The 25,200-nt window shown below is 34.8% G+C and overlaps 1 protein-coding gene across 1 annotated transcript in view; it reads right to left on the bottom strand.

Moving 5' to 3' along the window:
* Positions 1–25,200, bottom strand: part of LOC149787040 (uncharacterized) — a 101,146-nt gene that overhangs the window by 64,287 nt on the left and 11,659 nt on the right. The window contains exons 3-9 of the mRNA XM_089976024.1: positions 20,142–20,732; positions 18,700–18,848; positions 16,194–16,404; positions 14,252–14,511; positions 10,457–10,733; positions 5,638–5,711; positions 335–442 (exon numbers count right to left, since the gene is read on the bottom strand). Coding sequence (XP_089832150.1) covers positions 335–442; positions 5,638–5,711; positions 10,457–10,733; positions 14,252–14,511; positions 16,194–16,404; positions 18,700–18,848; positions 20,142–20,732 — 1,670 coding nt within the window. The remainder of the gene's footprint in view (positions 1–334; positions 443–5,637; positions 5,712–10,456; positions 10,734–14,251; positions 14,512–16,193; positions 16,405–18,699; positions 18,849–20,141; positions 20,733–25,200) is intronic.

Here is a 25,200-nt window from a genome sequence, read left to right as displayed (position 1 = left end):
AGTGTTTCTTGGAAAGGAATACTGCAGACTATGATCATGTAAAATACATAAATAGCTTCTTTTGTGCAATGACATTTTGCAAATGAAAAAGTCAATCTGTTAGCACGGAAAGGACTGGCACAAAAATTAAAAATGATCAGGCAAGCATAAATTAGAATGGCACAAGGAAAGTGTGTTACAGCAATTTCCCAGCCTTAATGACTTGTAGAAAACACAAGTTTGTGATATACAATACAAATGTCTGCGCTTATATATGTGTGGACAAAGATATTCACCTAGGTCACACTCATAGAATATGGCCATGGTACAAAAATAAAAGCAAGAACAAACATACCATTTGCACACCATACTGCATGGGATTTCTTACATCAGGATTGTTAGCAACAGGAGCACTGGGCATCACAGTGTGGCCTCTATAATTACCCAACACATTCATCTGGTTCTAAAAATATAAAGACCAAATGGAGTGGTGAGCAATTTGATCATATAAATATACATCTCCAGCATTCTACCACATACAATAAGATGATGATATGTCTATAATCAAATCATTATTACTCATCTGAAATATAGTGTTAATACACTGCCTTGTCAACATGTATATCTGATGATGATGACCATAATATTCACAATGATTTGCATCTGTCTACTATCATGTATAACCAGCATTTATCGGGAATTCAGACTATTCTGTCAGATACTATATCCAGCTGTAAGTCAGAAAATACATTAAGTCCTCCAAAGTCATGGACAAAAAAGATTAAACACTTTCTGCAATTTTAAATCATGACCATGATACATAACAATTTTCACATTTACTGATAAAAACTGTAAAATAAGGGTAATCTTTCAAAATACTCCCTCGCATGCTACCGACAGAAAAGAGCAATAACTAGGTCACTCTAATAAAAATCACTAGAGCAAGGTGATGTGTTGAAAAATGCACACTCAGCTAATGACCATGTAACCCATTTCATAGTGATCCATGACAAATTATGAGACTAGCTATACTAGTGAGAATGAGACTGACATTACATTTTTAGCTGCAATATGAATGATACAACAACTGTAACAAGAGACCCAAGAGGGTCTTATATTGCTCACTTGGCTTATATAACACGACAGCTGATCACGTCAATATGCAGACTTATCAGCTATTGTCAGGACACAATAATAGTATAGGCTTCTTTACCAAGGTGGAGTAAAATCAAACTAGAATTTGGTTTCCAAAATGGTAACCAGCTCAGCCAAAGTGTTTACATGATTACCACTTTAATGTGTTTATAACTTGGATCAACATATAACACTTCCAAGATCTTGATAATGAATGATACAACAACTGTAACAAAAACCCAAGAAGGTCTTAAATTGCTAACCTGATTTACTTAACATGACAGCTGATGATGTCAATATGTAGACTTATCTGCTATTGTCAGGACACAAAATATAAACTCTCTCTCAAACTTTGCATCAGTTTGATTTTACACAATGTACTAATATAACTACACCTTCGCTACAAAAAACTCATTTACCACCTTTGAGTAAGCAGGATCGGGAATTTCCATAGACAGAGAATGGTAACTAGCCCAGCCATTCAGTTGCCATGTATCTCACTAATATGCACATACTTCACTTGTTATAGGATCTATCATGAACAATACTAATATAGGCTTCTTTACCAAACTCCATGACCTTGATAATAAGAGTTTACATGATTACTGCTTTAATATGTTCATATCTTGGATCAACATAAAACAGTTACAAGATCTTCATGATACAGAATTACTCACAATCATACTCAATCAAGATCTTGGTCACATAAACATATTTTCTAAGTTTGGTCAAAATCATATAAAAAAATACAAAGTCTTGCATGGTATAAATCTCACCTGATCTGGTTCTGGATTGGGTTAAAGTTGGTTTAAAATAAGCTAATAGTGTCTTAACTGGTAACAAGCCAATCAAATGCAAAATTATCTTTATTAACATGTGCAGATCTTACCCATTATTAATTTTATTCATGATCCAGAATCGATAAATTTTATCAAAGTTCATCCTGTATTATGACTGTCAGTGTGGTAACAAGGTGAGGCAATCAGATGAAATATAAACTCATTAATACTTATTATTTTCACTATTTATTTAAATTAAGCTCTTGATGATATAAGCACATATTTCAAAACTGATAATAACTGACTTAATGGCAATAAGCTCAGCCAATCAGATGTAAGAATACCTCATTACTAAGGATGTCTTATTCATTAGTGAACTCATCCAAGCTCTTGTTGATACAAACCTATATATCAAAGCAGATCAAAAGTGTTCATAATTATGGTTTCCTTGGTGTAAGCATAATCAGGAAATTATTCAGAATATCTTCATTATTATGCCTGCTTCCGGCTTATTATCAAATATGAGTAAGATATAAGCATGTATTTAAAGAAACCTGAAAACAAATTCACACCAAACATATGTTTTCTAGCACAGTTATAAAGCTAGCCATTTCACTGCAAAGTAACTCTATTATCATGCAACTGAATTTCACTGGTTTCCAAAACCTATTTAAATCTTGATCACACAAGTCAAATTTAAAGTCTAGTCAAAATTATGTCATTTAAGAAAGAGCATTCCAGAGGTTAGTGAATGAGACACAATATTACAACATTATTATGTGTGTATCTCATTAGTAAACTCTTCTCAGATTTTGATATATTGTAAGTTTCATTAAAATCGGATTAGACTATACTATGGTTCCCAGAACAGTAACAATCTCAGCCAGTTAATTACAAGACTAACTTATTAGGACGGATACAGTTTGGCCATTATTACACATGTCTGAAATTTTTTATGTATAAGCGTATATTTCAAGTCTGATCAAATCTGGTCTTCAGAGTGGTTACACTGTTAGCCAATGTGATGACCTTATTAATATATGTGGTTCATGTTTATTATCAAATTGACCGCTCCGGTGGCCTAGATGGTTACAGTGTCAGCTTCGGATGTGGGAGATCATGACATTAAAAGCCATATAATTTCTCTCCCAAACTGAGAACCCCTGCCATTTTTCATGTGTGTAACTTAATCTGATGTTGATCAGTGACATCCACAAGTCAACTGATCTCAGTTGATTACAAGATTTCATGATGTCACCATTTTAAGTATAGGAAGCCCACACCATGCTATACAGTAGTTCGGTAGCTGATTCTTATGTGATATGCTATCCTCATTTTGCATCTGATATGATGCTGTCCTCAGCCTAACACTGATGAGTATTTTTCTTAAAAAGCATAACTGATATACATTAATTTTTAAATGTCTATGACCGATTCTTACCAATTAATATAGGAATCTGCAACAGATGTGTCTGTCTTCAACCTAAGCTCATCCTTCAACATATTCCAGCGATCAAACTGATCACCAATATTCAACCGAGTCCTATTTTTATCTAACATATACTTTATTCTCAGACCTGCTTAAAAAAGCCTGACTGCCTCTCTTCATTCACACTCAGATCAATTTGCATGCCAACTGTGTGAATGCTGTTATTAGATTAGTTGCTAAAAAAATTTGCTGAATGTATAACATCACTACTTTTGAAGTACATTCCAAAAAAAAATGGAATTACGAACGACTTCATTGACTGAACTAAGGAGTGGCAACTCTTAATCCTAAATATTTTATCGTCATTTAAACATAACATCTTGATTATTTCAAACAACACTTTGTTAGATAACAACATTCTAATAACAGGCACGTCAAAGTTAAATATACCGCCACCCCTCTACTACCCAATATCACCTGTCCTAACCAAACTGCTATGAACTGTCTTAAACATTCTAGTTGCATGCACATCCACGTTAGTCATACCCACTCCCCCTCAACCACCCAATGTCAACTGTTCTTCCAACAGAAATCCTATCAACATTCAAATAACAAGCACATCCAAGTTATTCATAACCACTCCCCTTCCGCTAACCATCATAAACCAGTCTTTCCAACAAAATGTGTATCAACATTTTAATAACATGTACATCCAAGTTGTTCACAACCACTCCCCATCCACTACCCACCATCAACTATTTCTTCAGGGGCCAAGGGTGGCCAAGTGCTGTAAAGCACTTGCCTTTACATATCGCTGACATCTTAACTCTGCTGGTTTGGGTTTGGAGTCTCAGGCACAGCATGTATAGTCATGTGAAACAGCTTGCCAGAAGCTTCCAGTAGGATAGTAGTTCTGCCCTAACAATGAACCTAAACTCAAAACAACAACAGCTAGTTCTTCTCCTTGGAAGTGTATCAACATTATAATAACATGCACATCCAATTTATTCATATCCACAACCCCTCCACATAATAATTCCTAAACAAACACCAGATCTCTAGGAATGTAAAAAAAAAAACAGTGGATTGTTAGAGGCTGTTGCACTATGTGTGCTCTGCAGAGCAACAAAGCTAAAAGCTGATGACACCTGGTGGCATCAAGTGGAGGTAATGGGCAAGAGTTACTGCTCTTTGTCTCTTTCAAAATAGACAAGACAAAATGTTTTCATCTTTTAGTAGGGCTGGATCCATGACATAGCTGGCTAATATTCATAATGTAATGTGATTGGGGATTACATTCAAAGGAGAAACTATATTCAAGATTATTTTAGGAAGCAAATCCAAAATCATTCCATATAATATCACAAGGAGTCCATTATCACAAGGAGTCCATATAATATCACAATGAGTCCATTATTAATAAGAATGATAAATTATGCAATGTCCATAATACCATAATGCCAGCAAGTAGCTAATGATACCTTGATTCTCACAATATAAACATTTTTCTCTCAACAACATTCTAATAACAGAACTCTAACTTATTCTTACCCACTATGCTGTCCTTTTCCTTGTAAGTGTATCAACATTCTACCAGTATGTACATCCATGTTATTCATAGTCACTCCCCTTCCACTAATCAAAAACAACTATTACTACCCCTTGGAAAAATATCAACACTTTAATAACTTGCACATCCAAGTTATTCATACACAATCCATATCACATTAATAAGAAAGATCAGTAAATTAATGTCCATAGTGCCAGCAAGTAGCTAATACTACAATAACTTTGACTCCCACAACATAAACATCTTACATTCAACAACAGGGAAACACTGCAGAGTCAAAGAAGACAATGTTCCTAATTCTAAATGTCTATATTTTGTTCCATAAAGTTGCATATTTAAGTTCAAATTTATACATATGTATACCATGGGGAATAACAACATTACATATATATATACCAAGAGGAATAGCAACATTACATATGTATATCAAGAGGAATAGCAACATTACATATGTATACCATGGGGAATAGCAACATTACATATGCATACCATGGGGAATAGCAACATTACATATGTATACCATGGGAAATAGCAACATTACATATGTATACCATGGGGAATAGCAACATTACATATGTATACCATGGGGAATAGCAACATTACATATGTATACCATGGGAAATAACAACATTACATATGTATACCATGGGAAATAGCAACATTACATATGTATACCATGGGGAATAGCAACATTACATATGTATACCAAGAGGAACAGCAATATTACAATGTTTTCTAAAACAAACCTTTGTGTCATTTTCATCAAATTCCATCTTTACCACAGCTTGCCTATGACCTTTCACCTTGAGGCCGGACGAGTCTGAAAAATACAATATAAGCAGGCATTAACAAACAAAGCATTTGTTAGAATAATATTATAATAATTTTAAAACTTTCTTTAAAGAGATTTACTCATATAGTCAGAGTACATTCTTCCTTGAATCTTGAGAATATGGAACATATTACATCATACAAAGTAAAAATAATTACAATTTAGTTATACATTATTTCATTATCATTAATACTAAATTCTATTATATGTATGATCACTTAAGAATGCCTTTTCCTTAAATACATAGTTTTCTTTATTGAGGTGGAGAATGGTGGCTGCTGTGTAAGACTGATTTTAATAATGTAATACTTACCTGTCACTGCTGAATTGCTTACCTGTTCCAGGACACATGTCCCACAGTCCAAGTCCTTACTTCAAACCTCCCATTACATGCAACATACTAAACATATTACAGTTTGATCTCCACATTGTAGGTTCATGAAGGATACTCCTCATGAATCTGAATTGTACCCACACTAAGGTCAGATCATTAAAGTGAGCTGTTAGCCGTGAATTTTATAATAATGGCTGGCAAATGCTATATAATTAAAATTACTTTTACCATCCACCCCCAGAAAACTAAATTGTATTAGGAGCATTAAAATTACTGCAAGGATTCTTATAATAATGAAGATGGATGCCATACATGAACACTTCAGAACTTGAGGAGTGAAAGGTTCCAAATCGTCATGTGACTATGGGGAATATTCTTACATTTCACTGATCTCAAAGTGCAACTGTACCATCGAAGAAGAGCCAATACATGGCATTGAGGTTTATATGGGGGAAGAAGTGTTTTTCATCATCTGTTTATAAGTGTGCTGACTCATGGCCACGTCCCAAACAGAGTTTGTCTATAACTTTAAAATAGACTGTTCATACCCACTTGGTACAAGACAAACATATGGGATGAGTCATTTGTGCAACATTATGAACACACATTTCCTCCAGTCTTATATAATTATTGTAATCCAACAATTATAATCAAGCTGGCAAAGCAAGTGTTTATTACTTATTCAGTTTCCACAACTGATGCACCAGAAGGGAGGTGGGTGGTGGGAATTATGTTGTTGTTGTTGTTGTTATAGGGTTTAACGCCATTTTGCAGCACAATATAGGCTATACATGGCGGCCAGTATTAATGGTGGAGGAAAACCCCCAGAAAGAACCACCGCTCTCACATACCCACTTTGGCCGAATCCGAGACTCAAACCGGCGCAGACAGAGGTGAGATGGCAGTGATCCGTGATGGAGACCACTCGACCACTCGGGTCCCCGGTGGAAATTATGATTGAACAATGGGACTTAATGTTCAAGAAGAGGCGAGCAAGGCAATCGAGGCTGATCATGAATTGCTGATATTAAAATTAATTTTCTACAGATTGTGTATGCAATGGAACCCCTCTGGTGGAATAAGTGGTTGGAGTGTCTGCCTTGGATGTGGGAGGCTGTGGGTTCAAACCCCAGCCGAGTCACACCAAAGACTTCTAAAAATGGTACTAACAGGTGCCTTGCTTGGCGCTTAGGATTAAGAGGTTAGTGTTAGGACTGTTAGGCCTGGTGTCAGGATAATGTGACTGGGTGAAACATGATACTACATATCTGTGGCATGATGTTCCAGTGTTTTCCAGTGCTAGGCATAACTGTAAACTGTTACACTGCAGATAGCATAGCGATATGACTGAAGAATTGATAAAGCTACGTTAAAAATCCCAATCATACACACAGGCATGCAATGGAAGAATAGTTCAAAGAACTGTATCAGAGAAACTATAACGTGTTAAACTACACTGTTCTTTGTTTTTAATAGTGTAAGTCCTATGAAACATTTCTACCATGTATGATCAGAAGAAACAGTTAAAAATATTTACCTAATGGCTGCTATAGAAGCTATGCCACTGATACTAGTGCCATAACATACACTATTGCACCAAAGCATCTACTGTGATACATTCCCTGTAAGTGTTAATCAAAGTTATTAGTTATTAAGGGGAGTTTAAAATTGGATTTCCAAATGATACATGTGGAAGTTACACCACAGACACTGGAGATGCCTTACATACAATTTTGATAGAGCATGTCCTAAGAATAATCATGACTATTATCACAAATGGCTCAGCCATTCTTGAAAAGTTGAAAAAATATATTTTTATATAACTATCTGGACCAGTGAGATTAATAGTCCAGAAAGCTACCTGGACCAATGAGACTTGTACAAAAAGTTGCATATGAAATTCTCCTTTCATGGGACCATCCACTGAGGAGTAGTGATAACAAGATTTGTGAGAAGGCCAATGAGGTAGCCATAGTGGATTTTCTGGCAAAGATGATTTTTGAGCAACTTATAATTCCTGCCTCAAAGTTAGGAAAAGATTTCAGACCTTTTCCAGACCAAAATATAAAAATTTCCAGACTTAACCATGTGACAAGTTTATTGACCTTATGATAGCAACAAGGGATGCATTTTCCAGAATTTTCGGAATAAATAAAAATGGATAGTTTTCTGCATAATTCAAGTGTGCCGAGTCTAAACTTGAATGTATCTTCATAATATCTTTCCAGATAAATTCTCAAGAAGCATTGAAACACATGCGCCGTCCATTTTTAATATTGGTCATGGTCACCTTTTGCAAAATCTTGACCTCATGTTATTTCAAGACGATATCTGCATATTTCTTACATACGGGTATATAGAAATGTAGGGTGACCATTTTTCTTTAAGAATAAATAGACTTTTCCTGTGTTCCAGATACTTCGGGAGCCTTTCTGTACATTTTTATCATGTGACCTCCCCCCATGTTTGTAAGAAATAGTATATTCTTGAGTCATTCACATGTTGAAGTTATAAGTTGCTCTAAAATATAATGTTTTATGCATAATTTTTATAAAAAGAATTCAAAATTGAAACCACCTTTATGATACTGTTTCAAATAAATTCACAACATGCATCCAAACACATCCACCAATTTAATATTGGTCTTTTGTCATTATTTGCAAAAGCTTCACCACTTGTTATTTCAAGCTGAAATTTGCATATTACTTGCATATGGTAATACAGAAATATTTTTTGAACATTCAGCTTTAATAATAAATGTACTTCTTCAATGTTTCTGGTACTTCTTAAAGCCTTTCTGTGCCTTGTTTTAGTGACCTCCCACAATCATTTTTTCATAAAATACCGAAATGACAAGTCATACACAAGTTGACATTATATCTTACTCTTAAAACATAGCATAATCATTACAATATTCTTGTACATACATGTATTGATCTGAAATGACAATTTAGTAAACAGAAATTGACACTTTTGATTATATTACGATAAGACAGTATTGGTCAAGTTTTATATTTTAAAATTAATGACAAAAAATAAGCAAACAAAAATAATTCACATTGAATACTCCCACAATTCTACAAAGTATGTCAGTCACATGGACAAATTCCTCATTCACTCTTTCATACTGTTCAGGTTTTCCACTAATTTATTATTACAGTAAATCTGCATTTATATGGTGTATATTGTGAATGTTGCAATATAAAACTTTGGATGTCAATATTTTGTTCTTAATAATTCTGATCAATTTTGAGAAATACCATATAGTTGATGAAGCAGTATTCAATTGTGAAATCAGAGAGTGTGAGAGAAGGATCTGGCATTGTATTCTGATGAAATATTTATGATTGTTTTATTTGTTAAATAAAATGGTATGTACAGATCGAGTGTTTGTTCTTTATAATTTCAATATTCAGAATAGATTGATACTCACAATAAATGCCATGAATTGGTTTTCTTTTCTTCAAAATAATTTAAATTGTATCTCTTTTTGCCTATACTAAACATGACAATTTTAAATTAAATAAGCCCACCAGTTCATTTAGATCTCAGCCATCATTTGTAAATACAAGTCTGAATCAAACCTTAAAAATAAATTACACAAAAAACTGTACAAAAAAGTTTTAATACATTTAATATAAAAATGAAAACAGATGTGTATCATATGATTCCTTGGTATAAATGTTCTCTTTGTCATAAAATGGGTTTATGTGTGTTTCTGAACTCAATTTATGCTGTATTGTTGCAATTACTTACATTTTTACGGACCCAGGAAGAGTTACTCTTCAGTCTAATGTGCTGAGGTGCCAATATTTGATGACTCACCATGTCTTTAGATGAAATCACAGTATTTCCAAAATAGCTACTAAATCCTAAAGTCTGAGCACATTGTAATGCAAATAATAATAGAAATAAATAAACCAGGTCCTGTCAACTGAATTGAACACAATTATTTGTCACCAAAATGACTAATGTTCATTCAAGGAAAAAATAATTTTCAGTTAAAATTCCTTATATGAAAAACTAAGATGCAGTTTCAGAACCAGAATGAGGGTCAAATAATCATTTTGAAATCACTCTTTGTCAACAAGGTCAAGTACTTTAGCAGCTAGCCAATCAGAAATAAGGTTAGTTTTTTCTGTAAAAAAAAAACAAAAAAAACAAGACCGGTACTTGTATCTCATCAACATGTTGACTTCTATACATAAACTAAGCAATGTGTTTGCCTATGATGACCAATTCGTAATGTACAAACTCATAAAGAAAGTTAGTATTTAATGTTATTTACTAAATGAGCCTACACTCTATAATCATGAAAATGAACACATGTAATATATGTGTGTGTGTACACATACACACACACACTGGCATATATATATATGCTTATTAATAAACTTACCAATTGGTTCTAGTGACTCATAATGGTGTTCCCAGATGTGTCCAAGGAGAATTGGATCTCCCTGAAAATTATCCTGGCCAACAACCCACGCAATATTGTCATCACTGCCTGAGGAAGGTGAGCTTGTCACAATCATAATATCTCTCTGTAATGTCCTAGCCATTGCAACCACCAATACATGGTCTGCCCATTCACCATTCTTTGCCATTCTTGCACAGTACTCCTCAAAACTCTCATTGTACATGAATTCAGCAAAGTTTATGTTGCCACCAGATACCTGTGTAGTTAAAAAAAGATTTCTTATTCTGATCCATGATATTCATATCAACATTCTTAACAACTCTAGAAGTTATACCATCCAACAATGATTTGTGTCTGTTATTTTCATTTAATCTTATCGGTTCATTCCAATCTACTGATGTCCACATTCATAATGAACATTGAAGTTATAACATCCAACATCGACTCGTATCTGGTATTTTCATTAGCCAGATCAAATTCTGATACCCCGTCAGTTGGAAACAAATACCAGGTCAGAGTGATGTCAGGATTAATGTGATATTGTCATTAGTCAGACGTAAACCTGATACCTGGTCAGTTGGAAACAAATTACCATGTCAGTTGGAAACAAATACCAGGTCAGTGTGATGTCAGGATTAATGTGATGTTGTCATTAGATGAAAACCTGATACCTGATCAGTTGCATACAAATACCAGGTCAGCATGATGTCAAGATTAATGTAATATTGTCACGAAGTTGCTCAATATGTCTTGAATTTGACTCCACATGAAAATTGTACAAAAATAATGATAAAAGAGAATGTTTGGGACAAGATGTGGAATATCTATTGCATGGTTTTGTGTGCTTGATGTAAACATCTGAGTCAGCAAGTTTCTTATCAACACATTATTATTCCATTCCAATTCTTTCTATGTGAATTTTATATGAAAAAGGAATACTGTGGTATGTTTTATTTTTGTGGATCTCAATTTTGATGGTTTTGTAAAGTAACACATTTTGAGGGAACTTAAATTCATGGTTTTGCCTCCAGGAACTTAAATTTCGTGATTTTGCCTATTAAAGTTTGCATGTTTATAGGCAATTAATTTTTTGGATTAACCTCTAAAAATTCCCCCAAAAAGAGTACAAAGAATAAAACTATGTTGACAAGAAACAGTGGTTGTTTCAATGATTAAAACAAAACTACCACAATATGAACACCTGTCAAGATCAATCCCTCATATTCAAAATCAAAGGGAGACAATGCAGCAACACGTTAATCAGTTAGTAAAGCACCTGTGCATGGTCTCTTATTTTAAACCACCGTATATAAAGGTGCAACATCAATTAATTTCTGATGACCATGGCATTATCACATTGGTTCAAGAGTGGTAAAATTCAACACAAATTCCAGTTTGCATGGATGTCATCATCCCATATCTGAACCAAACACAAGACCATCTGACCCTTGCACCATAGAGTTAGAACATCTGATATATTCTGAGCTCATGATTAGACCTGACTGAATGTGGCTCTAAGAATGTTGAACTTGTTTGTTTTTTTCTTTTCTTCAGCGACTATAGAATTATTTACATAACAAACGTGTGAATTAGGAGATTTTGAATCATATGTTCAGTCTTATACAAGTAGCATTTATTATTCTTCTACTAATAACATTCATTCTTATTTCTTTCATTTTCGTTAATACTAGTGTTAGAATACCTTGCGATTTTCTTGATTGCCTCTATTTTTACTTATGCCATCACATCCTGATTTAAGGAATACAATACAGATCTCTCCGCAGCCAGAAACTGGTGGTCAGGTGCTTCTTTACCATGTGTGGCTAATTTTTAGCTGTGTCTTTAATTTCATAGCATGGGAAGTCTGCTTATTCCAAAAAGATTTTCCCTTGCAGAAAACATGAAGACATGTTTGTTTTTGGAGTTTTAGTGCAACAAATATGTATATAAAGCATATGAAGCTCAATTGCATAATGGTAAATATTTGTGAATTTCATTCTTTGATACAAAAGAAAAATCAGTACTCCAATCAAGCTTTCATGCTTTTCAAATTAAGAAAAATTCATCATTGTCTGCACCCATCTGGTCAAGTATCCTACTAGTTCAGCATCAAAAGGAAACAGCAAACATAGGGAATGAAGTCTGAATGCACGCACACACGTGTATATATATATATATGTGTGTGTGTGTGTCAGACCTGCAAACCCTGACAAGATCATATCAGTAGTGCACTTGCTTTTATTCTGTCTGAAAGTTTTACCAGTTGTCAGTAAAGTATAGCAAAATATCATAAACTTCTGAAAGTTTAAAAGTATGGTATTCGAATCCTGTAGTGACAGTAAACATTATGTTCAACTGAAAAGTATGTAAAGTACACACACACCTTGTTTACTACCGGTACAGCTGCACAAACTTCAGTTCCATACCCTATGCAGCTCAATGACTTGTTGCTATCTCTCAACTCAATGCAATCATATCTCCCTTCAAGAGACACTCAAATTGACACATGATGTCCAATAAACAAAACTATGTCCCTTGCTGCTTTTCTTCACAAGAATCTCAATATTCCTTTTTATACTTCTGTGCTTATTAACACTTTTTAAGAGGCTTATTTTCCCCTTGTCTTCAGGACACATGGTAATAATTATATGGAAAAATGTGAATCAGCCTGGAAATGGGTGAACATAAAATAGAGTATATATGGGGTTGGCTGTCCAGGATTGGTTACCGGTAATAATTTATGTTTTAGGAAAAAGAATCGTTTGAGAGCGTAACCTATTTGTAAGTGAGAAGAAAAAAAACTAGAGACAGTTTTACTGATGGAATTTCAGTCCTTTAACAGTCTTGAGTTTGGAACACTCATTGCTAAAATTAGCACCTGACTCTTTGGTATAGAACTGAATCAGAAAGCACATGTTTCAAACACATACAGGTCCAGTTATTGAATTTCTAATATCATAGTGTTTGCATAGGTTTACTAAGGGAACTGAATTAGTACTGTGAGTCCTTCAACATGCATCACTTGCTGGACGCCATTTTTAAAATAATCAATAATCAACAGTTTGATCATGCAGACGCTTTGAATGAAAAGTATATGCAGCTTAGAGCGTCTGAGGTACTGTTGTATACTTAGTCTGGTTCTCTGACTAATTCCACTAATTTGACTAATCTGGATCCATATCAAACACAGATGAACCAATTATCTTTCAGAGGTCTCAGAAATGCTTAATTACACATATCTGGATGCCAAATTTTTTTATATCTGGAACGTAGAAAATCACTGAAGTGGGAGTCCTCCTTATGCATGTAATAGGTGTGCAGCAAATTTCAAAGATTTGCAGCCCTGCTTCAGCCACCTGCTTTGTGGGAAAATGTGTTGATCAATTAGCTGTGTTGATATTTACAATGACAGAATTCAGTGACTGAAAGACCCCTTGATGTACATACATATTCCCATTATAAGAGTACATAAAAAGAACATGATGCAATAGCTGGGTAGCAAGTTCAAAGGCTTTAACTGGCGGCCACGTCGGAAAATGTAATGATATTTACAATGATTGAATTCTTGAATATTTAAGGGCCATTTTAGTAACTCTTATGGCACAATCATAAGGGTTGGCAGGTCTATCTATCTATCTATATATATGTATCCTTTCACCTAATTTTATTTTCTAATTTAATCTAGATACTAATTTACATATGGAAATGATTTTTAAAAAATAATGACTTTCAAATTCCAGCTTCGTGGTACAGACAGTATAGAATTGTTCTTACCTCCAGAACTCGATTAGCTTTCAAGAAGGCAACAGCGTCCTGGCGTAATTGTTGTGGAGATATTTGTACTGGACAGTTTAGTCGCTGAAGCTGACTAGACACAGCCTCAAAGAAGCAGTTCCCATTACCAGGAGTTTCTCTATGAAATTGCAGACCCACAGTTTGACAGTTTCTTTCCAAAGTAGACCGGCTTGAAAAGGCACCTTGTGTTGATTTATGTAGAACCTGGTACAACAATTTAGGATCTGCACAAGTCACTCCTGCAAACAGAAAATGCTTGCATTCTTACTGATGACCATAAATAAATCCATACACAGACTCAAACGTCTTTACAAGTTTTCTAAACTTCACTAAGTGATTGAGTAAATATGTCCATGCAGTAATTAACATCTAGCCAAATTATATTAGTCTAAAGCTGGATATATGTCTTACTGTACTACTTTAACAGCACATCAAAAGGAGTGAAGCACATTACCATCCCCAGTCAGCAGTTAACATTTAACGTATGAAGCAACTAACTCGGGTGCAGTAGTGAGAACAATATTTTCAAAATGTCCATCAATTCAGCCCTTCTGAATGTCAGATTGGCACCATTTTCATTTAGGGCCCACTAGACATTATAAAAGTGTTTCAGTAAAATTCCTAAGTTAAGACCATTGTCCTTTATGCAGGTGCCTCAACATTTTAAATATGGGTGCCTTCGTAGCCATATTTTTAAAATGGCCACCATGCTGTCTGTCAGATCTGCAACCACTTTCATTTACAACCAACCAGACATCCTAAGATCTTTTCAAAGTGAAACCCCAATATTCATATGACTGTTACTTTAGGAACATGAACGATAAGAAAGTTAACAAAAAATAACTACTGTGATAGCCATATTGAATGTCTAAGTATTTCCATCATTTTCACAGGGCCCGGAATGGCCAATTAGTCTAAAGCGCTCACCATTATGGATCACTGCCATCTCACCTCTGTCAGCGTGGGTTAGAGTCTCAGATTCAGCCAATGTGGGTATGTGAAAAAGCTTTCCAGTAGCTTCTTGTGGGTGGGTGGTTATTTCCAGGGTTTTCCCGGGTTCTTCCTCCACCATTTATACTGGCCACCATATATAGCCTATATTGTGCTGAAACATGGCGCTAAACCCTATAACAACATAACAATAACCATCATTTTCACTGAAAACTCATTAGGCCATGCATGCACAGGGTAAAGTCAATATAAGCAATGTTTTTAAAGCCACACCGTATGATGTAAATTAAAAGGTAACATCAATTCATGCCCACAGGCCATATTTTGCCCACCCTGAACCAGACAATATCATGAATGTATCTGTACAGCTTGGATACAATCCCACCAACAGTTTAGGAATAGTAATAGCAAACTTGTTCTAACACAAAATGGAACTTGGATTAAAAACCAATGAATAATCTTTTCTGGTTGATGACAAATGGAGCTAAAAATAAAGGCTCTCAAATACCAAAAAAAAAATCCTATAGAGGAATGGTTAATATGATGCTCAACATGAATTTAAAACCCAATACAACTGTCGAGGCTTACAAAAACATCTGTGTGATCTGTGAATTGTGAGCTCCTTGTTTCTTTGGTTTATTTCATACAAGAGAAGTTAGAAAATACAAACACATAGACATGCATAGAAAATAACTATAAAAATGATTTAAAAAATCAGACTTATTAGTTTGTAACAATGTGTTGGCATGATAAGTAAACAAGAATTGGTAAAGCTATAATGTGACCTGATTTTTAAGTGTTACCAATTACAATCCATAATCCTAGTACAAGCAGTACTTAAGACAATTTTGCATAATCCATATACAGGTTAATTCAGTAAAATCTATTGACATATAGGTTTTAAAATAGGTACCCAACAAAGAGGTTCTGTGTACCTGTCTGATGATACATTTAAAACTATTCTGCATACCTTTCTGAATGGAATTGGAGAAGATCTGGTCTGTTGCTCTTCTTTCTCTTTGTAGCCTTTCAGTAGATGTTTGAAAAGACTCTTGGCTGATGGACAATGTTGGCTGTTGTCCAGAATGGGTAGGTTTGGATGTAGTGGTTGCAGTGACCATTTGTGCTTGCATTATATGGGGGTGTTTATATTCCTCACTGCACCTAATGGCTGATTGTCTCTGATACAAACTATTATAATATTTAGTAACTGATATTCCCTGACATGAAATTCAATAATAATAATAATTTAGATAATTGCTGAATGAAAAACAAACAATGGGATGGTCCAAATATCAATTGTGACATCTCTGTTAAATGATGATGCAGACTAAACACTGCAAACTCCAATTCATCAACATCACGTTGCATAGTTTCTTATCAACTGAGTTAAAATACAGAAAGGTTGCTACAAGGCCTACGGAGGAAATAAGGCACAGAAAGAAATGTTGGCGGGACAATATAAGCTATGCAATTTATATGAAATTCAATCATAATTAAGGGAATGCAAATAAGCTGGTCTGTCACTCAAGGGCTGAAAGACTGCTGTAAACTGGAACATTGTTTTCATTTTCTGCCAAGGTCTCAGAGAAGTCAAGCTGCATAACAGATTTTGCACTGTGCAGAAAAGGGCCTAAAGAAAATTGATCAGTGACCTTAACTGTGATAACAAGAGTCCCTCAAATGGAATGACAATGAACTGGACAAAAAGAATGGCTATGTACAAATTCAAGACAAGACTATTTCCTATATTTCACCACTTAGTGTTGAAATCATCTCTGAAAATCTTCATCGATGACAAGATTCTGTGTTAGCTGATCTGGTACACATATTAGATATCAGCTTGGCACCATTTTTATTTGCTACAGAGTAGTCTTTGTTAACAATCTTTTGGTGCAAATGTCATGTGATAACAAACATCCATTACCTGGGAGCAGTGACATAAAGATTTTTAAGGTAGTCATTGTGGAAGCCATACTCTATGTACAACAGTCACCTTTTCATGTACGACCATCAAGGAATCATGAAAAGTATATTGCTGAAAACTCTGTGTTGATATAGCAAACTATTTTGAGGGGAGCAGACACATGACAAGCTTGCCAGTAGCTTTCCATGAGTTGGTGGTTCTTCGTCCACAAATTATACTGGCCACAGTGTATATACAATATGCTGGCCACCATATATAACCAATCACGCACTGGAAAATGGCATTAAACCTTAAACAACAACAAGAACCACAACTGAAGCAGCACTAACAAGATTTACAAGAACACAGCTGTGGTAGCCATAATGGACATCAGATAAGCACCATTTTACTTTGAGACTAACTAGATCAACCAAGAAGTCTTGCAACGAACACCCCTTGCTAATATCAGTTTCTAGTCAAGCAGAGTTGTGATAACAAGATGTTTATGATGGCTACCATGGCAGCCATATTGGATATCAGATCAGCACTATTTGTTTAGGATCAGCTAGATATCATAAGAAGTCTTTAAATAAAACCATATGGTGATAAGACCATCCATTCAGTATGAATAATGATACTAAGATTTTCAAAACGGCTGCTATTGAGGCTAAATTGGATATCAAACCAGTACCATTTTCATTCTGTGCCAGCTAGACATCCTAAGAAATCTTCTGGTAAAACCCACATTGATCTTACCATCCCATTCAAAAATAGTGATAACAAGACCTTAGGTTGGCATAGTTTCACCTAGGACCAACCAGAAATCATAAGAAGTCTCTCAGTGAAAACCCGATGCTGACATGACCATCCCATCCATTACGAAGTAGAAATAACAACATATTTATGACAAGTGATGTCATGGCTGTATTGGAAACTGATTGGTGCCAATTTTATTCAGGGCCAACAAGACTTTATGTAATGTCCTTAAGTAAACACCCCATGCTATGACCATCCACTCAGATATAATAGTAACAGCAATACTATCAAGATGGTTATTATGATAGCCATATTGGATATCTGAGTGGCATCTTTTTCATCTAGTTCCATCTAGACCATAAGACAAGCATGTATGTGAAGTTTCAAGGCAATCCCCCCCCACAAGTAGTTCAGAGGGAGTAGCAAAAGGTATGTGGGTTTGCATTGGCAAGCAAATGATGTTACTCTAGTTACATATGAGCTCTGTCAATGGGTGTGGTCATGGGTCTTATTAGTGTATGTGTAGATATCCATATTTGTTAATCTACTATTTAACTTTGAAACCTTGCATGGATTTAGGCTATGGCTTTAATAAAGAAACATCAATATTTATTCTTCTAATTGATTACTTCAAAACTTGCATGTATTAAACAATCAGAACAATTTTGCAAGCTTCCTCTAATTCTAGCTGCAGGTTTTAATGACTTGTGACAATCACTAGCCATGGGAATGAAATGACTGTCACATTCCTGACTCTCATAAAATTGCAGTTTGTAACATTCAGTAGCTACGTGTTATTGGCCAAACTAAATACCTGTGAAATTTGATCAACATGTGTCCCCACTAAAATCACAGGTGGTGGGATGACTGTGTAAGATGTTGTTGAGGAATGTGCAGAATTCATGTTTTCTGTATCAGGTGGTGCACAGGAATGTACGGAATTCAGCCAGATCTCAACTAGCTCTAAAACAAGTCAGGAAACAAAATATAGCATTAACATTATAAGCATTGAAAGAATAATGTACATCTACTGGCTGACAAAATATTTACTAAACAATACTGACTTAGTTTTTGACAGATTTAATTGAATGTGTATCAGAATGAAATGACTTGAAACCAAAGAACCTGAAGTTCCTGCTTTTGCCAGACATTTCCAGTGGATCAAAGAATGTGACCTACAAAATCTGTTCAATTGGATATCGATCATGAGAGTTTTGAAATATCTCATATATCAATTAGTCTTTGATTCGTCCGTTTAACTGCCAAATAAACGTCTTAATGAAGTAAAATGCAAAAGTCACTAAGTCAAGTTTAAAAATTATTTCTTTAGCAGGCAATCAATATAGGTGTTGCCAACTAAACTTACCTAAGATTCAAATGTATGTATTGTTTTCTGTTTGTCTGGCAATTAATCATGGTGTCACTGGCCAAGCTAGTCTGGTGATTGTGTTTTCGCAGTTTATTTAAAGGCTCTATAGCCACAAAATGCAAGACAAATAGAGGTCTTACTGGTTATCTCCTGACCATATTAAAATCAATATAGTTCAATGACTGCCCTAGGTCCTGTACTATAGACATTATATCAGTCCCTCACACCATGTTGTTTGTGTTCCTGTGCGTCAGCTCAGTTTAAAATAAATTTTGAGAAGCCTAAACTCAAATTAAGGAAAGACAGGTACTTGCGTGAATAGCTGACTTTACAGGAAATGACTGTTAATTAAGTGTTTTAAGTAGTAAGTCTGCTGATTGTTAGCAGTTACGACTGAAAAACAGTGGAGTGACATAAAAATACTATTGTTGGGAAAAATCCTCAAGTCCTTATTTCTGAATGAAAATAATATGAAGAAATAATTAGTTCATGAGGAAATTAGTTAATTACATTAAGATATTACTATCATTAAAGTAGCATCAAATCTGGTGCCAAAAATGACACATTTGATGGTGCAATTAATAATTAACTCTATCAATCATTTCTTTCTTGGCATGTCATGTTTTATCTCCTTTAAATGCCTTTATGCTGCAACTGACAAAAATATGGTTATTATATTAATTTTTCAAGACCAGCCATATGGAATCAATCCTTTAGTACTCTCAATATTCTCTTCTGAATATAACTGAGTTCTTACAATCTTAACCAAGAAATGGTTACAGTTGTACAAACGAATGCGATTATTTTTTGTATATTGAAAAATATCTTTTATCTGCATCAAATACAAGATAAATGAATTTACAGATGAGATGAAGCCCAGCACGTACCATGAACTTTGCATTTCACTTTCCCTTCAGTGTCAAAGTAACACTCATCTTCTACAATATCAGTAATTTGTCCACTGACATCTGAAACTAACACGTAAATGGCACGTCTTGTCAGGAACATCTGGTGTGTTGTGTAAAAGGCATACTGCCCTGCAAAGTCCCACATTGTTAAACGTGCATACTTTCTTACATCCTGCTTTGTTTTGTCTGGATTTTCTTTCAACAGTTTTAACATTTCCCTCAATGGATCCGTCTTATGACTTTCAGTGGCATTACTTTCTCCAGGCTCTCTTCCAGACATTATGTTATTTTCAGACTGGGTGAGATTACTCTGACCTACAGTGGAAGGTGATTCTTCTTGAAGACTAGCCGTAGATGAAAGATTCTGGCCAATATTCTGTTGAAGAGCCCGTTGATATATTACCTCTGTATCAGTGTCATCATCAGCAACAATGCCAGTTGGACTGTGGTCAGCTCTCTCCTCTTGAGGAGAGCTTGCAACCTGTTCCCGATCTGCAGTGCTATCACTTGTTTTGTAATTCTCATTTAGAACTTTAACAAGGCGCTGTAGTTTATAATCCTGTTCTGAATCTGAAATCAGAAGGAACAGACAGTACAGCTGAATACTGCTTTGCAACAAAAAATCAATCTGGAAATGAAAAATGAAAATACAACTTCAATGATCTTTTGTTTCTCCATTACATGTGGTGGGCCAGATAAGTCACTCCATGCTACTGCAAGTTTAAATAATGTGGTGGTGGTGGTGGGGTAGATACCAAGCAACTCAACACCAATAATCTTTTGGTGCATGTGTACATCCACCACATAGGGGTTGACAGGGAGTGACTGACAGTAAAATAGTCAATGCAAGAAGACTACCACTGGAATGTATGTATGTATGTATGTATGTATGTATGTATGTGTGTGTGTATCTGTGTGTGTTTGTATGTGTGTGTGTTTGTGTGTGTGTTTGTGTGTGTGTGTGTGCATGTATGTAAACAGCATCTCAGCACAATAACAGCTACATGGCACCAATAAAAAGCAAAATTAAAAAATGTAAAAATGAGGATTGTACAAGAACTTAGAAAAAATAAACCCTCTCAAACAAATGTAAACACTGCTAGAAAATAAAATCTAAAAATGATGCTCTAATTTTATAAAATGCATACATAGAAACTGGTTGTAAACAATAACTGCCCTTGAAAAGACTATGAAATCAGCGATTAGTAATCATATAGCAAATGACAATTCATCATTAAGCTGATTACAAGTTTAACAAATGCAAATATAATCTCAACAGCAATTAAGCATTCAATGCATGTTTGTTTTGAAAACATTGCCTAATTAATTCCTTTTCCTATTCATCCCATCTTTAGATGGTGCATCACTTTGGTGTATAATACACACTTCCTTATACTTTGCAATTTATATGCTGTAGTAGCCTTCAAATAAAAAAATGGACATGACAAGGCAAAACGTTTAAAAGGCACATCCAAAAAATGCAAGAATGTCACTTGTTTCTTTATTCTACAGTACACACATCCGTATCACATCTTTGTGTTGGTCTATTAATTTCATATGAAGCTAAAGCAGTGGATCTTGGTTAATAAAGCCTTATTTCCCATAAAGCAGAGCTATTGATCTTGACTGGTTTAATGCAACATGATAATGGCATCGCTGTACCAAGCAGCAACAATCTTTATAAAAGGCTTATATTAGAAAAATATGACTACATTCATTTGTAAAAGGGACTCAGCTGTTAAGATTATTATTTGTGGTTAAGAATACAATGTATATGTACCAGTAGGAAACAAAATCACCATAATCCTTGGGATGTTTTACTGAAAGTATCTGTTCATGTTTGGAACATCAAATAGACAGTCACGTTGATTTCTACTCAACAACTTGTAACTAGGTATTTTTACTTGATGTTTATTTGTCAATCTGTTTTCTGCTCAGTCATGATGGTTTAATCGTTTCCAAGATAATCTGATAAATACTGTAGTGATTTTGCAATGTGACATTTAATAATCAGCTCTAGCCTCAGTTTTGGTACTTGCAAAAATGTTCAATAATCACAAAGCTTTCAGTGGTAAATCAGAGTGGATGGTAGTACTAATATACAGTAATGGAGATGAAAATACGGCAATGTAAAAGAAATTTTAAAAATGCAGTAAATTAACAATGCATATCTTGGTATGGTTTGTTGTTATCCACTGACATTAATATTAACATGGATGGTGCTTATGTTGTTGTTGTTGTTGAAGGGCTTAATGCCATTTTTCAGCACACGATAGGCTATACATGGCAGCCAGTACTAATGGTGGAGGAAGAATCTGGGAAAACCCCGGAAAGAACCACCGACCCACGAGAAGCTGCTGGCAAGCTTTCTCACATACCCACATTAACCGAATCCAAGACTCGAACCCACGCAGACAGGTGAGATGGCAGTGATCTGTAACGGAGAGCGCTTTAGACCACTCGGCCACTCAGTGCCCTGGTGCTTATATAAAGTAACAGATTTTAAACTTGTATATATAGTAAGGTTTACTATACTATGATAAATACAAAATACAACAAGATTTTGAACTAAGCATAATTATATTTATTTGTTTATTTGTCCAGTTTGGTAAGAACTTACTCTTTTTATATTCTGTGTTTTGTTATAGAATATTTAGTTACTGTAATGCAGAGGAAATGCAGTAATAGACACACAGTTCACATTAATTGCAAAGATAATCCAATTAGTAGAACAGGCGGTGTCATGTATGACCAAACATAATTATCCTTTAATGGCATACTTCTAGATGCAACTTTCATTCTTCATGTAAATAATTGGACTCGAGGTGAAAAGAATGAGTTAGCTCATATATATACAATGGTATAGGGGTCAATGATTACAGGCACAACAATGGGTGCAGTTTACCAGCAAACTTGGGTTCAAATCTTATGTAAAGAGCGAAATAAAATTCTGTAACCTGTATGGTGAAGTTATTTATTCATATTTATAGAAATCTGCTAGTATTATGAAGCATTCTGCTGTAGAAACCTGGGATAGAACTTTCCATTCTGTATGGTACATTGATCAATTTTATATTCAGTGTCCATTACTTAATTTCTTTCGAATTACAGTGTTTTATCGCATTACTGAAAGTAACTAAGTTTAATCATAGGAAATCATGGATAGTATTAATAATAATAATAATAATAATAATAATAAGTACAAGCTTGATTAGGAAGCCATTGAATGTTTCTCAAGGTTTTATTCATAAATGTCTTATTTTGTAATGCTATTATAATGGGCAGGATATCTAGCCTCTAAAAATTTTATACGTTTCAAATTAAGTTCATTAATCGTAAAACTCTCTGTGCTACAGTAGGGTGAATGGTAGTACCAAAACTACTAGACCTAGTACCTCTACTTCGCTGACCGGGTTCGCCATCATACCTAGGTGGGTGGGTGGGTGTCGTCAATATTGACAGTCAACATTAATTTATCAATTAATACCTACCGTTATTCAATACTAAAATGATGATCGGCATGATTCTGGGGTGTATTTCCTATTCGCATATACACTGACCATAAATCATTCCTTGAATTCTTTCATTCCATGGTGGTGTTATGTGTCACTAGCCGAAATGTTGGTCTCGTTTCCAGATTTGGCACATTTGGAACACTTCTGTTGTTTATATAGCTTAGGTGGCGCTCTATAGTTTCGTATTTTCCATAGGTTTGGATTTTAAAGAAAAAGAATTTCCCTGGCTTTGCTCACTGGTTAAACTGGCTATTTAAAAAAGACCTTGTATATTTTAGGTATAATGCAAAGAACCTTTAATTCCCTTTATTTTGGTGTATGATTGATGGGTGTACTATGGGTTATAGAGTATACAGCTTGGCCTTACTTCAGATGTGCATCTTTCAGAAAAGTGCTAGCTCTACTTGGTCATTTTCACTTCCTGAACTTAAGAGGTAAATTGTATAAAAAAGAGCTGATAACTTTTTTGCATTTTATATATTTGGTAATTCATTCATTGCACTTTCAGAAGCTGGTATTATCTAGTCTGGCAAAATTCATTTTCCCTGTTTTAATAGCTGCTATGTATAGTGTACCTTAGACTAATTCAGGCTGATCTTTTAACACAAGGGAGCAGTCATTTTAGTTAGCAGTGTGCTGAAATCATGTAAAGTTTCCAAAAGAAAATATCCAAAAGAAATATCATCCACATTACATTAATGTAGCATAGAGGTATGCCAACAACTCTCCAATGTGCACGTTTTAAATGCGAACTACTTCACCTTGCATACGTCACTCTCTCAAAAGTACATATTGGTGAGTGCCCCATTAATGGTTAGTGGTCGCTTACGGCATCAACCATTTTAAATTGAACATTTTTGTATCGAAAATTTTGACCATTCAAAAGTACATTCGTTGTGTGCACACTTAGCTAATACTCTGTGTTATATAGGATTCTAATTACATTTATTAATTAGTGTGTAGTTCTTCTGCTATCAGTAACAAAGTTTGGTTGCCCCTGAAAGCAAGCGCTCGCCGATTTTTTACCTGCGGTTGCTACCCAGTGAACGTTAAAAGTTTACGTGCCAAATGCAGAATCCTGCAGAATTCCACAGGAGGTATAAAAGGTTTGTAACCGTCTGTGTTGGGACCTCATCGGTTTTTCGAGGGTCGTGATATCAGCTCAAAACTTGTAGAACGTGCGTAGGAAAATATTTTACAATTTTTTTTTGTACTATAAAGGTCATATAAGGCAGTGCGCAAAGAAAAGATAACTCTTTTGTTGATTATTTTCCGCGAATGAGAATTCATAGTTATTTCACGACTTCGACATAAATAAATGCAAAAATAAAGTTTTTATAATACATTTGGAACAGGACAGACTAAATTTTGAGATCTGCTTCTATATAACTAAAATCCTTTGTTCAATTTTTTTATTTTTTTTAAATCAGCAGCTTTAGCTTAAATATCTACTTAATCTGTTAAATTGTTATCAGACAGTAATTGTCATGATCCTGTGAGGCCAAGTCAAGTGTTCCTTGCCG

Source organism: Sinohyriopsis cumingii, chromosome 12 (genome assembly GCF_028554795.1).
Source record: "Sinohyriopsis cumingii isolate HCF-2022 chromosome 12, ASM2855479v2, whole genome shotgun sequence".
Classification (NCBI taxonomy): Eukaryota; Metazoa; Mollusca; class Bivalvia; order Unionida; family Unionidae; genus Sinohyriopsis; species Sinohyriopsis cumingii.
The sequence above is the reverse complement of the archived record's forward strand: the minus strand, read 5'-3'. Positions and strand labels throughout refer to the sequence as shown.